Source organism: Mus caroli, chromosome 3 (genome assembly GCF_900094665.2).
Source record: "Mus caroli chromosome 3, CAROLI_EIJ_v1.1, whole genome shotgun sequence".
In the NCBI taxonomy this organism is placed as follows: Eukaryota; Metazoa; Chordata; class Mammalia; order Rodentia; family Muridae; genus Mus; species Mus caroli.
Genome location: NC_034572.1, coordinates 94143655 through 94160913, shown reverse-complemented (window position 1 = coordinate 94160913; position 17259 = coordinate 94143655). Strand labels below are relative to the sequence as shown.

The following is a 17259-nucleotide window of genomic DNA, read 5'->3' as shown; positions in this document are numbered from 1 at the left end:
AAAAAAAAAAAAAAAAAAAAAAAAAAAAACTCTTCATATTTAAAAAAAATAAAAAGATATAAGAGATCCGAAGGACACTCCCCCAAAACAGCTTCATAACCTTAATCAATGTTTGTTACCCATATTCACATGCCTGAACTTTTCAGGTTACTTATATTCGTTTAAATAGCGTATATTTAAGATTTTATGGGCATAGATTGCCTTTTAGAATTTGCCATTGTGTCTAGCACAGGTCATAATACTTAGGTTTTTCTATCCACTCAGGTTCAGAAAAAGCCAAATGTAAGAACTACTATTTTTCATGCTTGCAGTTTAACATTCATCAGTTGTCTCTGTTCACCTGTGTTCAGCATATAGTCACTAAGCTATCAGTGACATCCTGGTTTTGCTACAGATGCCTAAGATTCAAGGAAGAATCTCAAACTTTCAAAGTTCAAGATGGAAGAGACTAACAAAAAACAACTTAATGAGATTACAGTAAAATAACAGTCAAATAGATTGTTCTGGATTAGTGACTCCTAGATCATCTTCATGCTCTGTACCCCACCCCTAAGATGAATTGAGCATCATAGAAAAACAACATAGGGATCCAGAAGAGAAACAAGAAAGAGGCAAAGGAATTACTGAATAAACATTTTTTTTTTTATAATCTGGGTATGGTGGTACACAACTAAAATTCTAGTAGTCAGCAGCCTGAGGCAAGAGGATTATCATGCATTCCAGGCAACCTCAAATTATTCTCAAAACCCCAAAACAGACAAACAAAAGTAATAATAATAAATACATTCCTGAGTATCCACTGGGTGTTAGCAACTGCAATGAAAGCTGGTGAATAAAGTGATGGGGCTCCCAGCTGCCGTACAACACCATTATAGTGGCCAAAGAGAGACAAATACACACCCGACAGCAGATGATGATGACAAAGGAAGCCAATCAGGACATCAGAAGTGAGAGTGGAACACAGGAGACTGGGATGGGATGGGGCGGGGCAGGGCGGGGTGGGGAGTTTAGGTGACAAGACAAAAATGAGAAAGAAGAAGGAACACGTGACAAGAGGCTTGGAACTTGGCAAGGACAGAGTTTTAGAGGCTTTTGTATGACTGGTGCTTCAAGGAAGCAGTAAGGCCATTGTAGACACAGTGGAACAGGCCAATGAAAGACTGGCAGGGAAGGGTCTTCTCAGGGCCTGGTTGATAGCTTTGGTTTTGCAAAATGGATGAATGTTAGAAGATTTGGATTGAAGATAAGACCTGATGAACATCCCAGAAAGGGTGTTCTGGTCCTTCCATGGATAAAAGATTCACAAATGAGAGGTGAAAGCACAGAATGTGGCTGGAAAGCCACTGAAATAGCCCAGGGTGATGGCCCAGCCTGGTGGTAGGTGTGGGGTGTCAGTAAAAATGAAGCAGGGTGACTGCAGGGTATCGTCTGCAGTACAGAGTCCTAAGAGTACACTGACATGAGATGGGATTCTAGATGTGTGTGTGTGTCTTTTAATGTGTTGCTGATTTTGGTGTGCTAAGATCTTTTTTGATGAGTTTAATACCTACATTCATTAGAAACATTGATTTATAATTTCCCTTTCTTTAAAAAAGTCTTTGAGAGTTTCATGCATGCATACAAATAGATTTTGATCATGCTCTCCTTCCCCTGTTCCTCTTTAACTTCCTATCACCCCCCCCCGCCCCCCCGCATCATCCTCAATTCTAGAATGTCACCTCCCTCCTACTCTCCTTCCTCTCATGGGGAAAGGTTAGCTTGAATCTACCCATTCTTTAGTGGTATGCTGACAAGAGGCTGTGTACTCAACCCGCTATGCCCAGGACTAGGGTCAGTTATGGCACCAAGAAGGCAAATAGACATCATATGATGTTTGCCCTCCCTTCAGCTCAGTAACATAAGGAAAGGATGCTTGTGAGAGCTACTTAGGGGCCAGAACTTCCCTTGTGGGTCGACACTATTATTACAACCCTACAATAAATGGTTTAGCTTGCCAGGATTTCAGATTTTTTATGAGATGGAAATACATTTGGACTAGGTAAGTCTCAATGTTCATTTGAGCCAGGAGATTTTTATGATTCTATACTATATCTTCATATTTCAAATTCTGTAGCTGACAGTGTAGCTCACTGGTAGGGAAACTGTCTAGCATTCGCCTAGTCATAGATTCAATTGCCAGTACTAAAAAATGAAATTAAATCTCTGGATATAAATAATGTTTTCTGAATTCAATCTCAGGATAGCATTGGACAGGAGTTTTCGATTGCTCTCCTGCCTCCCAGAGCACACCATTTCTTCTTTCCTTCCCACCCTCCTGTGCAGGGGTGATCTAACAAAGTGCTCACAATACACTAAATAGACACTCCAGCCAAATTCCCAGACCCAGACCTTCTATTTCTTTTCTCTAACCTGGAAAAAAAAAAAAAGAACTGTGGAGTGACTCAAGGTATAGAGAAGAAAACAATTGGCTGCATGCCATTTCTCAGCACAGAAGGGAACATGGCTAAGATATATGGTTGTTCTGAAAAACTTGCTTTGTAAAGACAGATGAGGGCCATTCTTGATTCTCGGTTAGGGAAGCTCTCAAAAGGATTTGGGAGGCAGAGACATGCAGAGAGAATTGAACACTTCACTTCTATAAAGAACACTGACAAGAGAGATTTGTATTTAAAACCACCACCCATGATCTCTTCTGTTCTCTCACCCCAGCCACATTGCAAGTAGTGGGGAAGCCCCAGGGTAACCATGTGATTGGATAAACAGAGAGATGGTCCAGGCTTCGACATCTTCTGTCAAATGTTGAGTAGAAACTCGGTTTCCCACTTAAGAGGTGGAGATCTGCTTCAGACAGGGTTTCCTTTGTGCTCTTCAGCATGGGGTGCAGATGCAAGTTTCCTGGAGACTTCCCAATCTACTACCGAGAATCATTCAGTGATTGCATTTTATCAGTACCGCTAGATAGACACATATAAGTGTTGTGACCAATCTATCGAGTCAGGCTAGAGACAAGGATAGTTTAAGTTGCCTTTGAGCACAGTTCTAGAAGTCAAAAGTGACCTGTGTGCTTGAGACTGGAGTATGAGACTCCAGACTGATAATTGCTTAGTTGGGGCAAAGTCACCTGCTCGGGCTTTTGCTTCTCCTTCCGCAGCTAATGCCACTGTGCTATATGACTTGTGTGGATTTCTACAATGATAAAGGGCTCCATTCCTTGGTGAAGCCTATCTATTTCTATCTGTTTCTATCTATCTATCTGTCTGTCTATTTGTCTATTTTCTGGGAAAGGGACTATGGTAACTTGAGACAAGAGGTTCTTGTTCATTTTTAAGTTTTTACAGATACACGAACCATTCCTCCTGGTAAGTAGGATGGATTGCATCGTCTCTAATGACACCAGGGGGAACCGTGGGGCTCAGGGGATTAAGAAAACACAGTGGAAAGAAAATCTACTACATCAAAGTGCATAATGTTACACGCCAGAGTTTCCACATGGCTAGTGACATTGCCAAGGCCTCTGGAAGGTCTTTCGATGATCAAAATGCTTTTGGGGAATAAGGGTGCAATTTAAGGGCTATTAATAAATTGGGTATCAGCCAAAGCAAGATACTCACCGTTCGTACAGAAATGCATAAGCTCATGAATAGTGGCGAGCCGTTTAGTGCTGTTCCACGGAGGGGGAAGAGGGAACTGAAGGAATTCCCACAGTGGCAGCTTGGACTGCATCTCCTGCTCAACTTGAACTGGGTCAAAATTCTTTTGGTCCTTACCAAAAAATAAAAAAAGAAAAAGAAAAAAGAAGAAAAGAAAAAGAAAGAGGGAAAGCAACATGACAGAAGAGACTAACGAGAGCTGTTACATGCCTTATGTGTGTGGAGAAGGCCAAACGTGATATCCTCACTCTCATCTGGAAACAGGGAACATCACAAGTAATTGAGGGAGACAAATTCGTATTCATAATAAGGCCCAAAATCTAGTTATCATTTTTCCAGAAGTTTCTGGAGCACAAGTGGGCCTCCATTCCTGGTGACAAGCAGCCTACGTTTGGAGTGGATTTATCTGTCTTTCCTGAAATCCTTTGTTGGCCTCCACTAGTCTTTCATAGCAGCAGATATTTAAAGAAAATGCCCATGACTTTTTTTTTTGAGAATCATTTATATTTATGTGCATATGTGTATGTCTCTGTGTGGATGCTCTTGGAGGCCAGGAAAGAGGCTCGGGAGCTGGAGTTAGCCCCAGTTCTGAGTTCCCTGACTTGGGTTTAATACATTAACCTTGGGTCCTCTGGACCAGCCACAAGTACTCTTAACCTCTCAGTTAATTTTTCAGTACCTGATTATAAAGCTTTAATGCACATGTAATGGTGGTGACAATCAAGCCCGTGGTTAACTGGACCCCTGTGATTAGGCCAAGTGCTCTTTGCTGACATATTTTGCTCCTGTCCACTCCTGTTTCTGAGCCTTCATCTTCATCTATCCTATACATGAGATCTCATTAGCATTGGTTGGTAAGATCATCCAATGAGATTCCCCCAAGTAATGAATAACAAACACACCTCCTTACATTCACTATGAGAGGGAGGGTCCTAGTTATTACCTTCAGTGCATACTTCTTGTGGGCATGCGCGTCGTGGTAGTTCAGTAGGAGGGGGCCTTTGGGCAGGGCTTTGCTTTCACTCTCTCCTTCAGTTAAGAATATCTCACGGAGATTCTGTTTAAATTAAAATAATATCAATTCAATGAGAGAATGCACACTTTGTTTGTTTCAAGGTACAAAAGCTTTTTGGCTCGCTCGTGTTCGGACCTTCTTTTCCTTTTCGGAGAGGCAGAGTGAAGGCAGGATCGACACAATGTGAGCTGCGATTCTGTAGTCTAACCCATCTGCTCTGGGGGCTGGCTCCACCAAACTTGGCGGGATGAGATCTTCTTCAGTGGCTACAACCTATTGAGGAAAGGCAGTGGGGAAGAAGTGGGTTAGTACTCAGCTCATTGCTGATGTGCACGTGTTCCCATTGCTCTCAGTGAGGAGGAGGCAGCTCCATAGAAACATTGGTGCTTAATGGCAGCAAAATGTCATTGATGCAAAAATTAAGGAGAAAATGTTTGTGATCTGTAATAGCATTAGATGTAATTTTAACAACTGCCTTAAAATAGATAACACATGTTACAATACTGATTTTTTAAAAAGTATTTGTTCTTGTTAGGCCCTGAAGATGGTGCTCATAAAACTTTGGATTCAATATACATTTAAGCAGCGCGGTTGCGACCTTCCAGGTACTGGTGGGACATCTGTACGCACGTTCACTCCCCTGGGCCTCTTGGCCACTACCTGGCACAAAAAGCATTTCCAGCTTGGATTGACTCACATGATCAATCCAATTCCACACAGTTTGAACTAAGGAAAGGGACTTCAGGCCAAGCCCTCATTTCTCTTTTCAAATATAGAAAAATGTCAAATGGTAAGATAAGTGTTAGATAATCGTTAAGCGAGGTCTCGAAAGATTAAATGTCTTGTTCAAGTTTGCTTCGGGTGGTGGGGGGAAGCAAGTAAAATAAGCTGAAATATAACCAAAGGCCCAACATGTACATCTAATAAGCACTCTTCGGACTGTCTGTGTTTCTGCCTCACTGCTCAGAACTGGAGCACTGCAGGAATGTCACTCAGGGGGCAGAACATAGTCTAAGAAGGGGTCCCAGTCTGTGAGATCTGGGAAGGATGCTGTGGGTCTCAATCTCCCGTGTACCCAGATGCCACTGGGACCCGTGAGGAGTTGGGACAGTGTAGAATCTGGCTTGGCTCCAAGGAACTGCCAAACGTATGGAGGGGCTGGAAGAGAGGCCTTTCACAGGAGATGTAGGCATGGCTCTTTATGATGAAAGCATCCCCACTCCTTGAGGTGATTCTTGATAAAGACGATGGTCCTTATTTGTCCAAACTGTTCTATTCATGGCAGATATGAATGTACATGTCTTAGTCAGGGTGAACCAGGAATTAAATACCTTTTATAGGAAGGGATGCCTAGCAAGGGATACTCATTGGCTAAACACTCAGGGCCTATCAAGATACCTCATTAGCATGGAGAACTCCAGGTTTTCATGCTATGTGACTGGTTGTCATGGTCCTCTTAGTGGGTTATCCTGGTCACGTGCTCCAGGACAGGTAGAGTCTGGCCAGGAGCTGATTCTAACACCTATAGCTCTTAATTATGAGACTTACTGGGGTTTCAAACCTGCTTTATTTTAACTTTACCAGTTCTTCTGTCTGCTGGCACAGTCCACCTGCTCCACAGGCCCCTTTGCTTTTAAATATTCACACTGTTATAATTTTGTATTCTTCTACAAGGTTGATCACCTTTTGCAGTAGCGACATTTTGCACTGAGTATTGGGAACTTTCAGGGGGTGCTGCCCTGCACACTGGCATATTTAGTGGCATCTTCAGCATCTGTGTGATGCAAGTGGCCCCCTTCCCATTGTATGAACCAATTTCTTCCACTTACTGCAAAGCACCCACAGGAAAGCAATCCCACCAGCAATGGAGGCGTGTTCCTCTTTCTCCACATCCTTGCCAGCATCTGCTGTCACCTGAGTTTTTGATCTTAGCCATTCTGACTGGTGTGAGGTGGAATCTCAAGGTTGTTTTGATTTGCATTTCCCTGATGACTAAGGATGTTGAACATTTCTTTAGGTGCTTCTCAGCCATTCGGTATTCCTCAGTTGAGAATTCTATGTTTAGCTCTGTATCCCATTTTTAATAGGGTTATTTGGTTCTCTGGAGTTTAACTTCTTGAGTTCTTTGTATATATTAGATAGTAGACCTCTATTGGTAAAGATCTTTTCACAATCTGTTGGTTGCCATTTTGTCCTATTGACGGAGTCCTTTTCCTTACAGAAGCTTTGCAATTTTATGAGGTCCCATTTGTCAATACTTGATCTTAGGGCTATTGTGTTCAGGAAATTTTCCCTTGTGCCCATATCTTTGAGGCTCTTCCCCGATTTCTCTTCTCTTAGCTTCAATGTATCTGGTTTTATGTGGAGGTCCTTGATCCAATTGGACTTGAGCTTTGTACAAGGAGATAGGAATGGACCAATTTGCATTCTTCTACATGCTAACCACCAATTGAGCCAACATCATTTGTGAAAAATGCTGTGTCCCCCCCCCCCACTGGATGGTTTTAGCTCTTTTATCAAAGATCAAGTGACCATAGGTGTGTGGGTTCATTTCTGGGTCTTCAATTCTATTCCATTGGTCTACTTGTCTGTCACTGTACCAGTACCACAGAGTTTTTTTGTTTTTTAATCACAAGTACAGCTTGAGGTCAGGGATGGTGATTCCACCACATGTTCTTTTATTGTTGAGAATAGCTTTTGATATCCTAGGTTTTGTGTTATTCTAGATGAATTTGCAAATTGTTCTTTCTAACTCTGTGAAGAATTGAGTTGGAATTTTGAGGAGGATTGCATTGAATCTGTACATTGCTTTTGGCAAGATGTCCATTTTTACTATATTAATCCTGCCAATCCATGAGCATGGAAGATCTTTCCATCTTCTGAGATCTCCTTTGATTTCTTTATTCAGAGACTTGAAGTTCTTATCATACAGATCTTTCACTTGCTTAGAGTCGTACCAAGGTATTTTATATTATTTGTGACTATTGTGAAGGGTGTTGTTTCCCTAATTTCTTCCTCAGTCTATTTATCTTCTGTGTAGAGGAAGGCCACTGATTTGTTTGAGTTAATTTTATATCCAGTCACTTTGCTGAAGTTGTTTATCCAGTTTAGGAGTTGTCTCATGGAATTTTGAGGGTCACTTAAGTATACTATCATATCATCTACAAATAGTGATATTTTGACTTCTTCCTTTCCAATTTGTATCCCTGTGATCTCCTTTTGTTGTCTAATTGCTCTGGCTAGGACTTTGAGTACTATATTGAATAGGTAGGGAGAAAGTGGGCAGACTTGTCTAGTTCCTGATTTTAGTGAGATTGCTTTTAAGTTTCTCTCTATTTAGCTTGATGTTGGCTACTGGTTTGCTGTATATTGCTTTTACTATGTTTAGGTATGGGCATTGAATTCCTGATCTTTCCAAGGTTTTCATCATGAAGGGGTATTGGATTTTGTCAAATGCTTTCTCAGCATCTAATGAGATGGCCCAATGGTTTTCTTCTTTGAGTTTGTTTATATAGTGGATTACACTGATGGATTTCTTTACATTGAACCATCCCTGAATCCCTGAGATGAAGCCTACTTGAGCATGGTGATCAGTTTGTGAGAATTTTGTTGAGTATTTTTGCATTGATATTCATAAGGGAAACTGATCTTCCTTTGTTGGGTCTTTGTGTAGTTTAGGTATCAGTAATTGTGGCTTCATAGAACACATTGGGTAGAGTACATTCTGTTTCTATTTTGTGAAATATTTTGAAGAGTATTGGTATTATGTCTTCTTTGAAGATCTGCACTAAACTCACCTGGTCCTGGACTTTTTGTTGTTGTTGTTGTTTGAGAACTATTAATGACTGTTTCTATTTCTTTAGAGGTTATGGGACAGTTTAGATTCTTTATCTGATCCTGATTTAACTTTGGTACCTGGTATCTGTCTAGGAAATTGTCCATTTCATCCAGCTTTTCCAGTTTTGTTGAGTATAGACTTTTGTAGTAGGATATGATGATTTTTTGAATTCCCTCAGTTTCTGTTGTTATGTCTCCCTTTTCATTTCTGATTTTATTAATTAGGATACTGTCCCTGTGCCCTCTAGTTGGTTTGGCTAAGGGTTTATTTTGCTGATTTTCTCAAAGAACCAGCTCCTGGTTTTGTTGATTCTTTGTATAGTTCTTTTTATTTCTACTTGGTTGATTTCAGCACTGAGTTTGATTGTTTCCTCCAGTCCATTCCTCTTGGGTGAATTTGCTTCTTTTTGTTCTAGAGCTTTCAGATGTAATGTCAAGCTGCTAGTGTATGCTCTCTGCAGTTTCTTTTTGGAGGCACTCAGGGCTATGAGTTTTCCTTTTAGGACTGCTTCCATTGTGTCCTGTAAGTTTGGGCATGTTGTGCCTTCATTTTCATTAAACTCTAAAAAGTCTTTAATTTCTTTCTTTATTTCTTCCTTGACCAAGATATCATTGAGTAGAGTGTTCTTTAGCTTCCACTTGCATGTGGGATTTGTATTATGTATGCTGTTATTGAAGACCAGCCTTATTCCATGGTGATCTGATAGGATGCATGGGGTTATTTCAATATTTTTGTATCTGTTGAGGCCTGTTTTGTGACTGATTATATGGTCAGTTTTGGATAAGGTACCATGAGGTGCTGAGAAGAAGGTATATTCTTTTGTTTCAGGATAGACTGTTCTATAGATATCTGTTAAATCCATTTGTCTCATAACTTCTGTTGTTTTCACTGTGTCTCAGTTTAGTTTCTGTTTCCGTGGTGAAAAGGGGGTGTTGAAGTCTCCCACTATTATTGTGTGCAGTATAATGTGTGCTTTGAGTTTTAGTAAAATTTCTTTTATGAATGTGGGTGCCCTTGCTTTAGGAGCATAGAAGTTCACAACGGAGAGTTCTTGGTAGATTTTTCCTTTGATGGGTATGAAGTATCCTTCCTTATATTTTTTGAAAACTTTTGGTTGGAAGTTGATTTTCTTTGATATTAGAATGGCTACTCCAGCTTGTTTCTTGAGAGCATTTGTTTGGAAAATTGTTTTCCAGTCTTTTACTCTGAGGTAGTGTCTGTCTTTGTCAGTGAGGTGGGTTTCCTGTATGCAGCAAAATGTTGTGTTACGTTTATGTAACTAGTCTTCTAGTCTATGTAATTTTATTGGGGAATTGAATCCACTGATATTAAGAGATGTTAAGGAAAATAGACTGTTGATTCCTTTTATTTTTGTTGTTAGAGATGGAATTATTTTTTGTGGTTATCTTCTTTTTGGTTTGTTAAAAGAACATTATTTTCTTGCTTTTTCTAGGGTGTAGTTTCCCTCCTTGTGTTGGAGTTTTTCATTTATTATCTTTGAAGGGCTGGATTGGTGGAGAGATATTGTGTAAATTTGTTTTTGTTATGGAATATCTTGGTTTCTTCATCTATGGTTATTGAGAGTTTTGTTGGGTATAGTAGCTTGGGCTGGCATTTGTATTCTCTTAGGGTCTGTATGTTATCTTTCCAGGAACTTCTGGCTTTCATAGTTTCTGGTGAGAAGTCTGGTGTATTCTAATAGGTCTGCCTTTACATGTTATTTGACCTTTTTCCCTTACGGCCTTTAACATTCTTTCTTTGTTTTGTGCATTTGGTGTTTTGATTATTATATGACAAGGAATTTCTTTTCTGATCCCATCTATTTGGTTGTTCTGTAGGCTTTTTCTATGTCCATGGGTATCTTTTTCTTTAGGCTAGGGAAGTTTTCTTCTATAATTTTGTTGAAGATATCACTGGCACTTTAAGTTGGAATCTTTGCTCTCTTCAATGCCTATTATCCTTAGGTTTGGTATTCTCAATGTGTCCTGAATTTCCTGGATGTTTTGGGTTAGGAGCTTTTTTCATTTTTCATTTTCTATGACTGTTGTGTCAATATCTTCTATGGTATCATTTTTTGCCTGATATTCTCTCTTCTATCTCTTGTATTCTGTTGGTGATGCTTGCATCTATAACTCCTGATCTCTTTCCTAAGTTTTCTATTTCCAGGGTTGTCTTACCTTTGTGATTTCTTTATTGTTTCTATTTCCATTATTATGTCCTGGATGATTTTGTTCAATTCATTCACCTGTTTGATTGTGTTTTCCTCTTTAAGTGCTTCTACCTATTTACCTGTGTTCTCCTGTATTTCTTTAAGGGGGTTATTTATGTCCTTCTTAAAATCTTCTATCAGCATCATGAGATATGATTTTAAATCCACATCTTGCTTTTCTGGTGTGTTGGAGAATCCAGGACTTGCTGTGGTGGGAGAACTGGGTTCTGATGGGGCAAGTAGTCTTGCCTTCTGTTGGTAATATTCTTGAGTCTGCCATTTGTCATATGGTTATCTCTGGTGTTAGATGTTCTTGTTGTCTCTGGCTGGAACTTGTTCCTCCTGTGGATCTGTAAGCCTGTGTCAGCACTCCTGGGAGACCAGCTCTCTCCTGGCACAACTTCTGTACAGAGGGCTCTAGAACAACCCAAGCTCTGGGTACAGTTGGTGACTGTAAGGATCCTGTCCTAGCTGCTACACTGTTCTAGTGTTCCATGTACTCCTTACTGACCAGCTCCAGTCAGTTATTATAGAGAAAGTGGCTATTTCACCTCCGACCCTGGGAGTGAAAATACTCCTGGGAGAACAAGTCTCTCCTGGGAGAACCTGTTCCACAGGGGGCTGTGGAACAGCCTCAGCTTGCAGATGCAGATGGCTGACCGGAAGGATCCTGTCTCAGATGTTTTACTGTTCTCATGCCCCATCAAATCCCACTTTCTTTACCTTTGGTGACACTCAGTCTTTCAAAACACTGACTACTATTGCTGTTTCAGACCTTTCAATTATTTCATGGACTTATTGGCATCCTAAAGGAATAGTTGAAACTGCTCCATCTCTGAATATCAGAGCTTAAACTTCTAGTCCTGTGGGTGGCATCCTATTACTTCAATACTTTGGTTTCCTTACCCTGTAACTGTCAGATTTTTATTCATCTCCACATATCTCCAGGTAGTCTGTCAGATGAGGGGGAAAGTGTGGGGGGGGGACTCATCAGCCATCCTTCTGGTTAACTGGGACTTGGCAGGTAATTATAGAATAGTCACTGCTTTTGACTTGATTTGAATGAAATGGGAGTCTGTGGTAAATAAAGTCACAAGACTACAAGACTCAGAGGTCTTAGAGATTCAAGCTTTTTATTTTTTTAATGCATTGACATGATAAAACCACTGGACTCACTAAAACCTTCTGCAGTAAAGAAAGCTATTAGTGTAACTATCTAGAAAATCAAGTGAGTCAGTACACATAAAACCAAAACCAAAACCAAAACTAACCAAACACTCCCAGGTCACACATCAGGCAGCTCTCAAGCACCTGTAACTTCACCCCCAAAGGATATAATTGCCTTGTCTGGCCTCCACTGGTCCCTTCACATAAATAATATACATCCATGCATAAAGGCATTCATATAAACATACATTTATAAATAAATATTTAAAAGTTAAAGGCCATTAATAAGCTGAGCCCCTATCCAAGTGCTTTTCTTCTTTCATTAAATTAGCCCTACTATCTTGGTTTCCTTTCTGTTGTAATAAAACACTGACCAAAAGCTACTTGAGGAGTGAGAGGGTTCTTCTGGCTTTCAGGTTACAGTCCTTTATGGAGGGAAGCCTAGGCAGGAACTTATGGCAGGAACTCATGACAGGGACCTGCAGGCAGGAACTAATGTGGATGTCTGAAGCTTATGGCTTCCATGGCTCACTCAGCTTGCTTTCTTCTTCATCCCAGGACTATCTGCCCAGGGATGACACTTCCCACAGTGGGCTGGGCTCTCTCACATCATTATTAATCAAGAAAATGCTCTACATACATGCCCAAGGCCAATATGATGGAGGCAACTTCTTAATTCTGTGTCTCTCTTCCCAGGTGACTCTAGTTTGTGCCAAGCTGACAAAAATTAATCAGCACCTCCATATAAGGATGGTTTTAAGGATATATTCTACCCAAGCTTTGGGGAATGTGAAATGAATGATTCTAGAGCCCAATGTGTGTGTGTGTGTGTGTGTGTGTGAGAGAGAGAGAGAGAGAGAGAGAGAGAGAGAGAGAGAGAGAGAGAGAGAGAGAGAGAGAGGACTAAAGTTGGTGATTAAAGCAAATATTAGTTATATTTGAAATAGTCTGACTGAACAAATGGGCTGCATTCCAAGTGTTCTGAGTACAATTACAAAATCGGCCTAAAGTTTGGAAGTGAAGAGAGATGTTGGTCAAGGTTGCTACCAGGGAAGAAGCCTCAACCTCTACCCACCTGTTCCACCATGCAGTGCAGTATCAGGGACACAGAAATAAATTCCTCTGGAATTGGATTCAGCAGATCATTGTAATACCGCATGTCTACTTCAGTTGTGATGATAAAAGCCACTGTCAAATGCAGAAAGTGACATTGCCCAGTTAAGATGCGTTCTCTAGTTCTTCCTGAAATTCTGTGTGTAAGTTAGAACTGTGAGGTACCAATCAATGTAAACACTGTAGGGGGGAGGGGTTGCTGACTACTGTATGGACAGGATGGAGAGAGGGGAGTACTTAAGCTTTGATTTCCCACATGCCTGATGGTGGAGCATGTGACTCTTCATACTGTGCTTTCTTCTTCCCAGGGGCTGGAGCAGTTGATGGTGGAGGCTGAAAGAAAAATAATAAAAAAGAAGCGCTTTCATCAAACATCACAGGACCCTAAAAAGTGAGGGTGTGAAAAAAGCAAACAGGACACAGAATATCCCCTGGTCTTAGTTTGAGTCATGATAGCTTCCACATCTTGGGTTATCTTGTCCTCTCTTCTTCAGAATATTATTATGCATTCCTTTCCCAACAGGTTTTCCACCTGGCAACTCATTCTCAGCATTCCTATCTGTCTAGTCCTGTTTCATGTTTCTCAGTCCTTCTGTTCTCTAACTCAGGTGCTGTCTGAGTCATTCACAGTCTCTGTAGCTGTGGTTAAGCACCATGATTAAGAACAACTTGGGGAGGAAGGGTTAATTTCTTCTTACACTCACAGATCACACTACATCACTGAGAGAAGCCAGGGCAGGAACTGCAGCAGAAGCCATGGAGAAACACAGCTTATTGGCTTGCTCAGTTTGCCTTTTTATATGCATCAGGACCACCTGCCCAGGGAAGGGCATTGCCCAAAGTGGGCTGGGCTCTTCAACATCAGTCATTTATCAAGAAAATGCATGGAGACTTACCTATAGGCCAATTAAGAGAGACATTTCTCATTTGAAATTCTCTCTTCTGAGATGGCCATAGCTAGTGCTGGATTGGCTCAAAGGAAAAAAAAAATCTAGCTACGGCATTTGACCTCCATTATTTTATTAAGATTGACACACGAATACAACATTATGAAATAAACTTCCCTTTTTGTTTACTTCAAGATTTCATATTAGTATCAAATCACAACCCCAAACATTCAAACTTTTAAAAGTTCTACAATCTTTAAATATTTCAAGAACTTGAAAGTTTTGTCTCTTCAGAAGCCCAATGTCTTTCCACTGTGGGTTTCTATGAAGTCAAAACCAGTTAAATGCTTTGTCCCCAAAGGGAAAAACCAAGGCACAGTCACAACTGAGTCAAAGCAAAACCAGATCTCATCAATATAAGAAGATCAATGCTTGATGTCTGGGGTCACTCCTGATGCTCTGGGCTCCAAGGCCCAGTAAGCAGTGTCCTCCATGGCTTTTGTTTCAGTTCCTTCCTTGAATTTCTGCTTTGCCTTGCCTCAATGATAGAGTGTGACCTGAGAGTTCTAAGATGAAATGAACCCTTCTTCCATAAGCTGCTTATGATCACAATGTTTTGTAACAGCATCTGAAACCCTAATTAGGGTGGGTATCATTTTGATTATGTCTGCTGATTTCATTCTTCTCATTCCATGTTGAAACTCTGACATCACGCTCCCCTTCAGGTGGGGCAGGTATCTTGTCCTGTTATGTGGCTAGCATCTTGCTGAGCACTAACACTGCAAACCCTAGACGTATTTTGTCAATATGCCCCTTGTTTTACATGCTGGCCACTGTACCCCGAGCTGACAGGTGGGTCTTTTTGTGCTTTCCCATGTAAGAAGTGTCTTAGTTATGGTTTCTATTGCTGTGATGGAACACCACGACCAACAGCTAGTTGTGGAGGAGAGGGTTTATTTGACGTATGGTTCCACGTTTTAATTCATCATTGAAGGACCAGGACAGGAATTCAAACGGAAGAAACCTGGAGGCAGGAGCTGATGCAGAGGCCATGGAGGAGTGTTGCTTACTATCTTGTTCATTAAGACTTGCTCAGTCTGCTATCTTATAGAACCCAGGACCACCAACCAGCCCAGGGTTGACACCACTCACAGTGGGCTGGGCCCTCCCTCATCAATCACTAATTAAGAAAATGCCTCACAGCTGGATTTTATGAAGGCATTTTCTTAGTTGAGGTTCTCTCCTTTCAGATAACGCTATGTTGTGTCAAGTTGACATAAAAGTGGCTGGTATGAGGAGCATCATAAAGACATGGCTGTTATGTTTTTGCTAAGAGATGTTTCCTTGTTTCTAACCTTACACCTTGACACAACATGCAGCAGTACACCAACGCAGGCCTTTATTGTAGTCTTTTCTTCATATGGTTTATAAATATGGACATCATCATGTCACTCACTCCATCCCCAAGATGACGATAGGTATGAGAGTCCATGCTCCTTACCTCTGGGATTGTGATTGCCTCTAGCATGGTCTTCTCGCTGACCACCTGTGGGACATTGATGAGCTGCATGCTTTGCAAATAGTGATGATGTTGCCTCTTCCAGTCCAGGCTATCGTACATCAAACAGGCAATGTTTTCAAAGATCTCTGTGCCCAATGCAAGCTATAAACGAGAGAACCAGTGAGAATCAACTCAACATGGCTGCCATGCTATCAGAATAGATAGAATATGTGTAACTTTCTAGAAAAGCCTATTTCTCTTTTACAGGAAATCGAATCTCCAGATCCCCAAACACCAAGTTCTGGGGTTGGTGAGGGAGTTTCCAAACATAAATTCTTCATGCCCTTCATGTTGGCCACAGAGGTTCTGATGCTGTCCAATACCATAATGTTTAATGCTTTAGTGCATCTACAGTATGCTTCATGTGCTCGGTGTTTCAAATCCTAAAACCTGTTAGATGATTTTGGTTGAGGAGAAGCAATTGAGCAGTTGATGATTTCTTCAAGAACCAGATGAGTGCAGTGGATTCACTCACCTGGATTTGTGTATTGTCTAAGTACGAAAGTACGTGTATCTGTGATTAAGATTTCTTCTTTTCCTCCCTTCTTTCCTTTTCCTGAGCTGGTTTTCACTGTGGTACTGTTAGCAGGAAAGCTTGAAGGAATCCAAATTACTGCTTCTACTATTTTTATGAGCTGGCAAGCCAGTTATAGATCTGCTATGGTTATTACTTAAGCTTTCATTTCCTGGAGTAGAAAAATTCTGGGATGACTGTGTCTGTCAGTTAGGAGGCATAGAAGCACTAAACAGGCCCATCCTACATCTGAGTTAAGGAGGTAAGGTGGAATGGAGAGCCTCTGTGGGGCCAGTGACTCATAGGCTGGCAGACATCCAGGGAAATGCTTGGCTCTGTTCATCATAGCACACCTGACTGTGGGCTTCACACACTCACATCAGAACCAGGGAGTTTTGAGTTAAACTTCAACAGGTATCCTGTGCCTATCCATATGTTTGCACAGAAAGACAGTTTCCATTTTTATTGCTAAAGGAAATACAGTGAAGTTTCTGCCCAATGATCCATTAGCACAATCTATGTAATTCATTTTAAAATTCATCAGCAAATGATATGCCAAAGGCTGGCAAATTATTTCAGCAGCCAGAGTATATGTTGAGGTGTTTCACATGTCTTACATGAGTTCTTAGCTTATTATGATTGATAGTTACTTGATGTAAAGCTTTCATTACCTTAGTTCGGCAGACATACAGGCTGCTTGTTTGAGCCAGAGGATGCAAATGCTTTCCTCCATGCAGGGAGAAAGAAAGTCTCACATACTGGTGGCTTCTAAAGCAGATATGAAGTTATTAACAACTCATAGGTAAGAATGCACCACCATGGACCTAGCCTGCTTCTACATGAAGTAGCCTTATTACTTTTAATCTCAGTAAGCAATTCTGAGTTTAAAATAGACTTTGACATTCAATGTTAAACCTAAGTGGTCCTTTCTTCTGGAAATCAATTTTATTGCTAAGTCATTTTTGGGTAGACTTTCCCCATTATCTTCAATAATGGATTTTTCACTCAAAGAGACAGGTCTAAGCTATGATTATTTCAGTTGGGTACCAACCATAGCCTTTACATGAAGAAGATGCTCAACAATTACCTACAATGGACCAATATGAAATTAGAGGGACCAGCTGGGCAACACAGCCTGTGGTTCCCTGGAAGGGCCAAATCTTTTTCCTTTCCTTTCCTTTTTCCTTTCCTTTCCTTTTTCCTTTCCTTTTTCCTTTCCTTTCCTTTCCTTTCCTTTCCTTTCCTTTCCTTTCCTTTCCTTTCCTTTCCTTTCCTTTCCTTTCCTTTTTCCTTTCCTTTTTCCTT

The 17259-nt window shown here is 40.8% G+C and overlaps 1 protein-coding gene across 1 annotated transcript in view; it reads right to left on the bottom strand.

Annotated features, from left to right (window-relative positions):
• The window catches only part of Spag17 (sperm associated antigen 17), a 248890-nt gene that overhangs the window by 110063 nt on the left and 121568 nt on the right, over nucleotides 1-17259 (bottom strand). Inside the window, exons 8-13 of the mRNA XM_021157134.1 lie at nucleotides 15381-15542; nucleotides 13253-13325; nucleotides 12955-13067; nucleotides 4801-4938; nucleotides 4594-4707; nucleotides 3612-3762 (exon numbers count right to left, since the gene is read on the bottom strand). Of these exons, the coding sequence (XP_021012793.1) occupies nucleotides 3612-3762; nucleotides 4594-4707; nucleotides 4801-4938; nucleotides 12955-13067; nucleotides 13253-13325; nucleotides 15381-15542 (751 nt within the window). The remainder of the gene's footprint in view (nucleotides 1-3611; nucleotides 3763-4593; nucleotides 4708-4800; nucleotides 4939-12954; nucleotides 13068-13252; nucleotides 13326-15380; nucleotides 15543-17259) is intronic.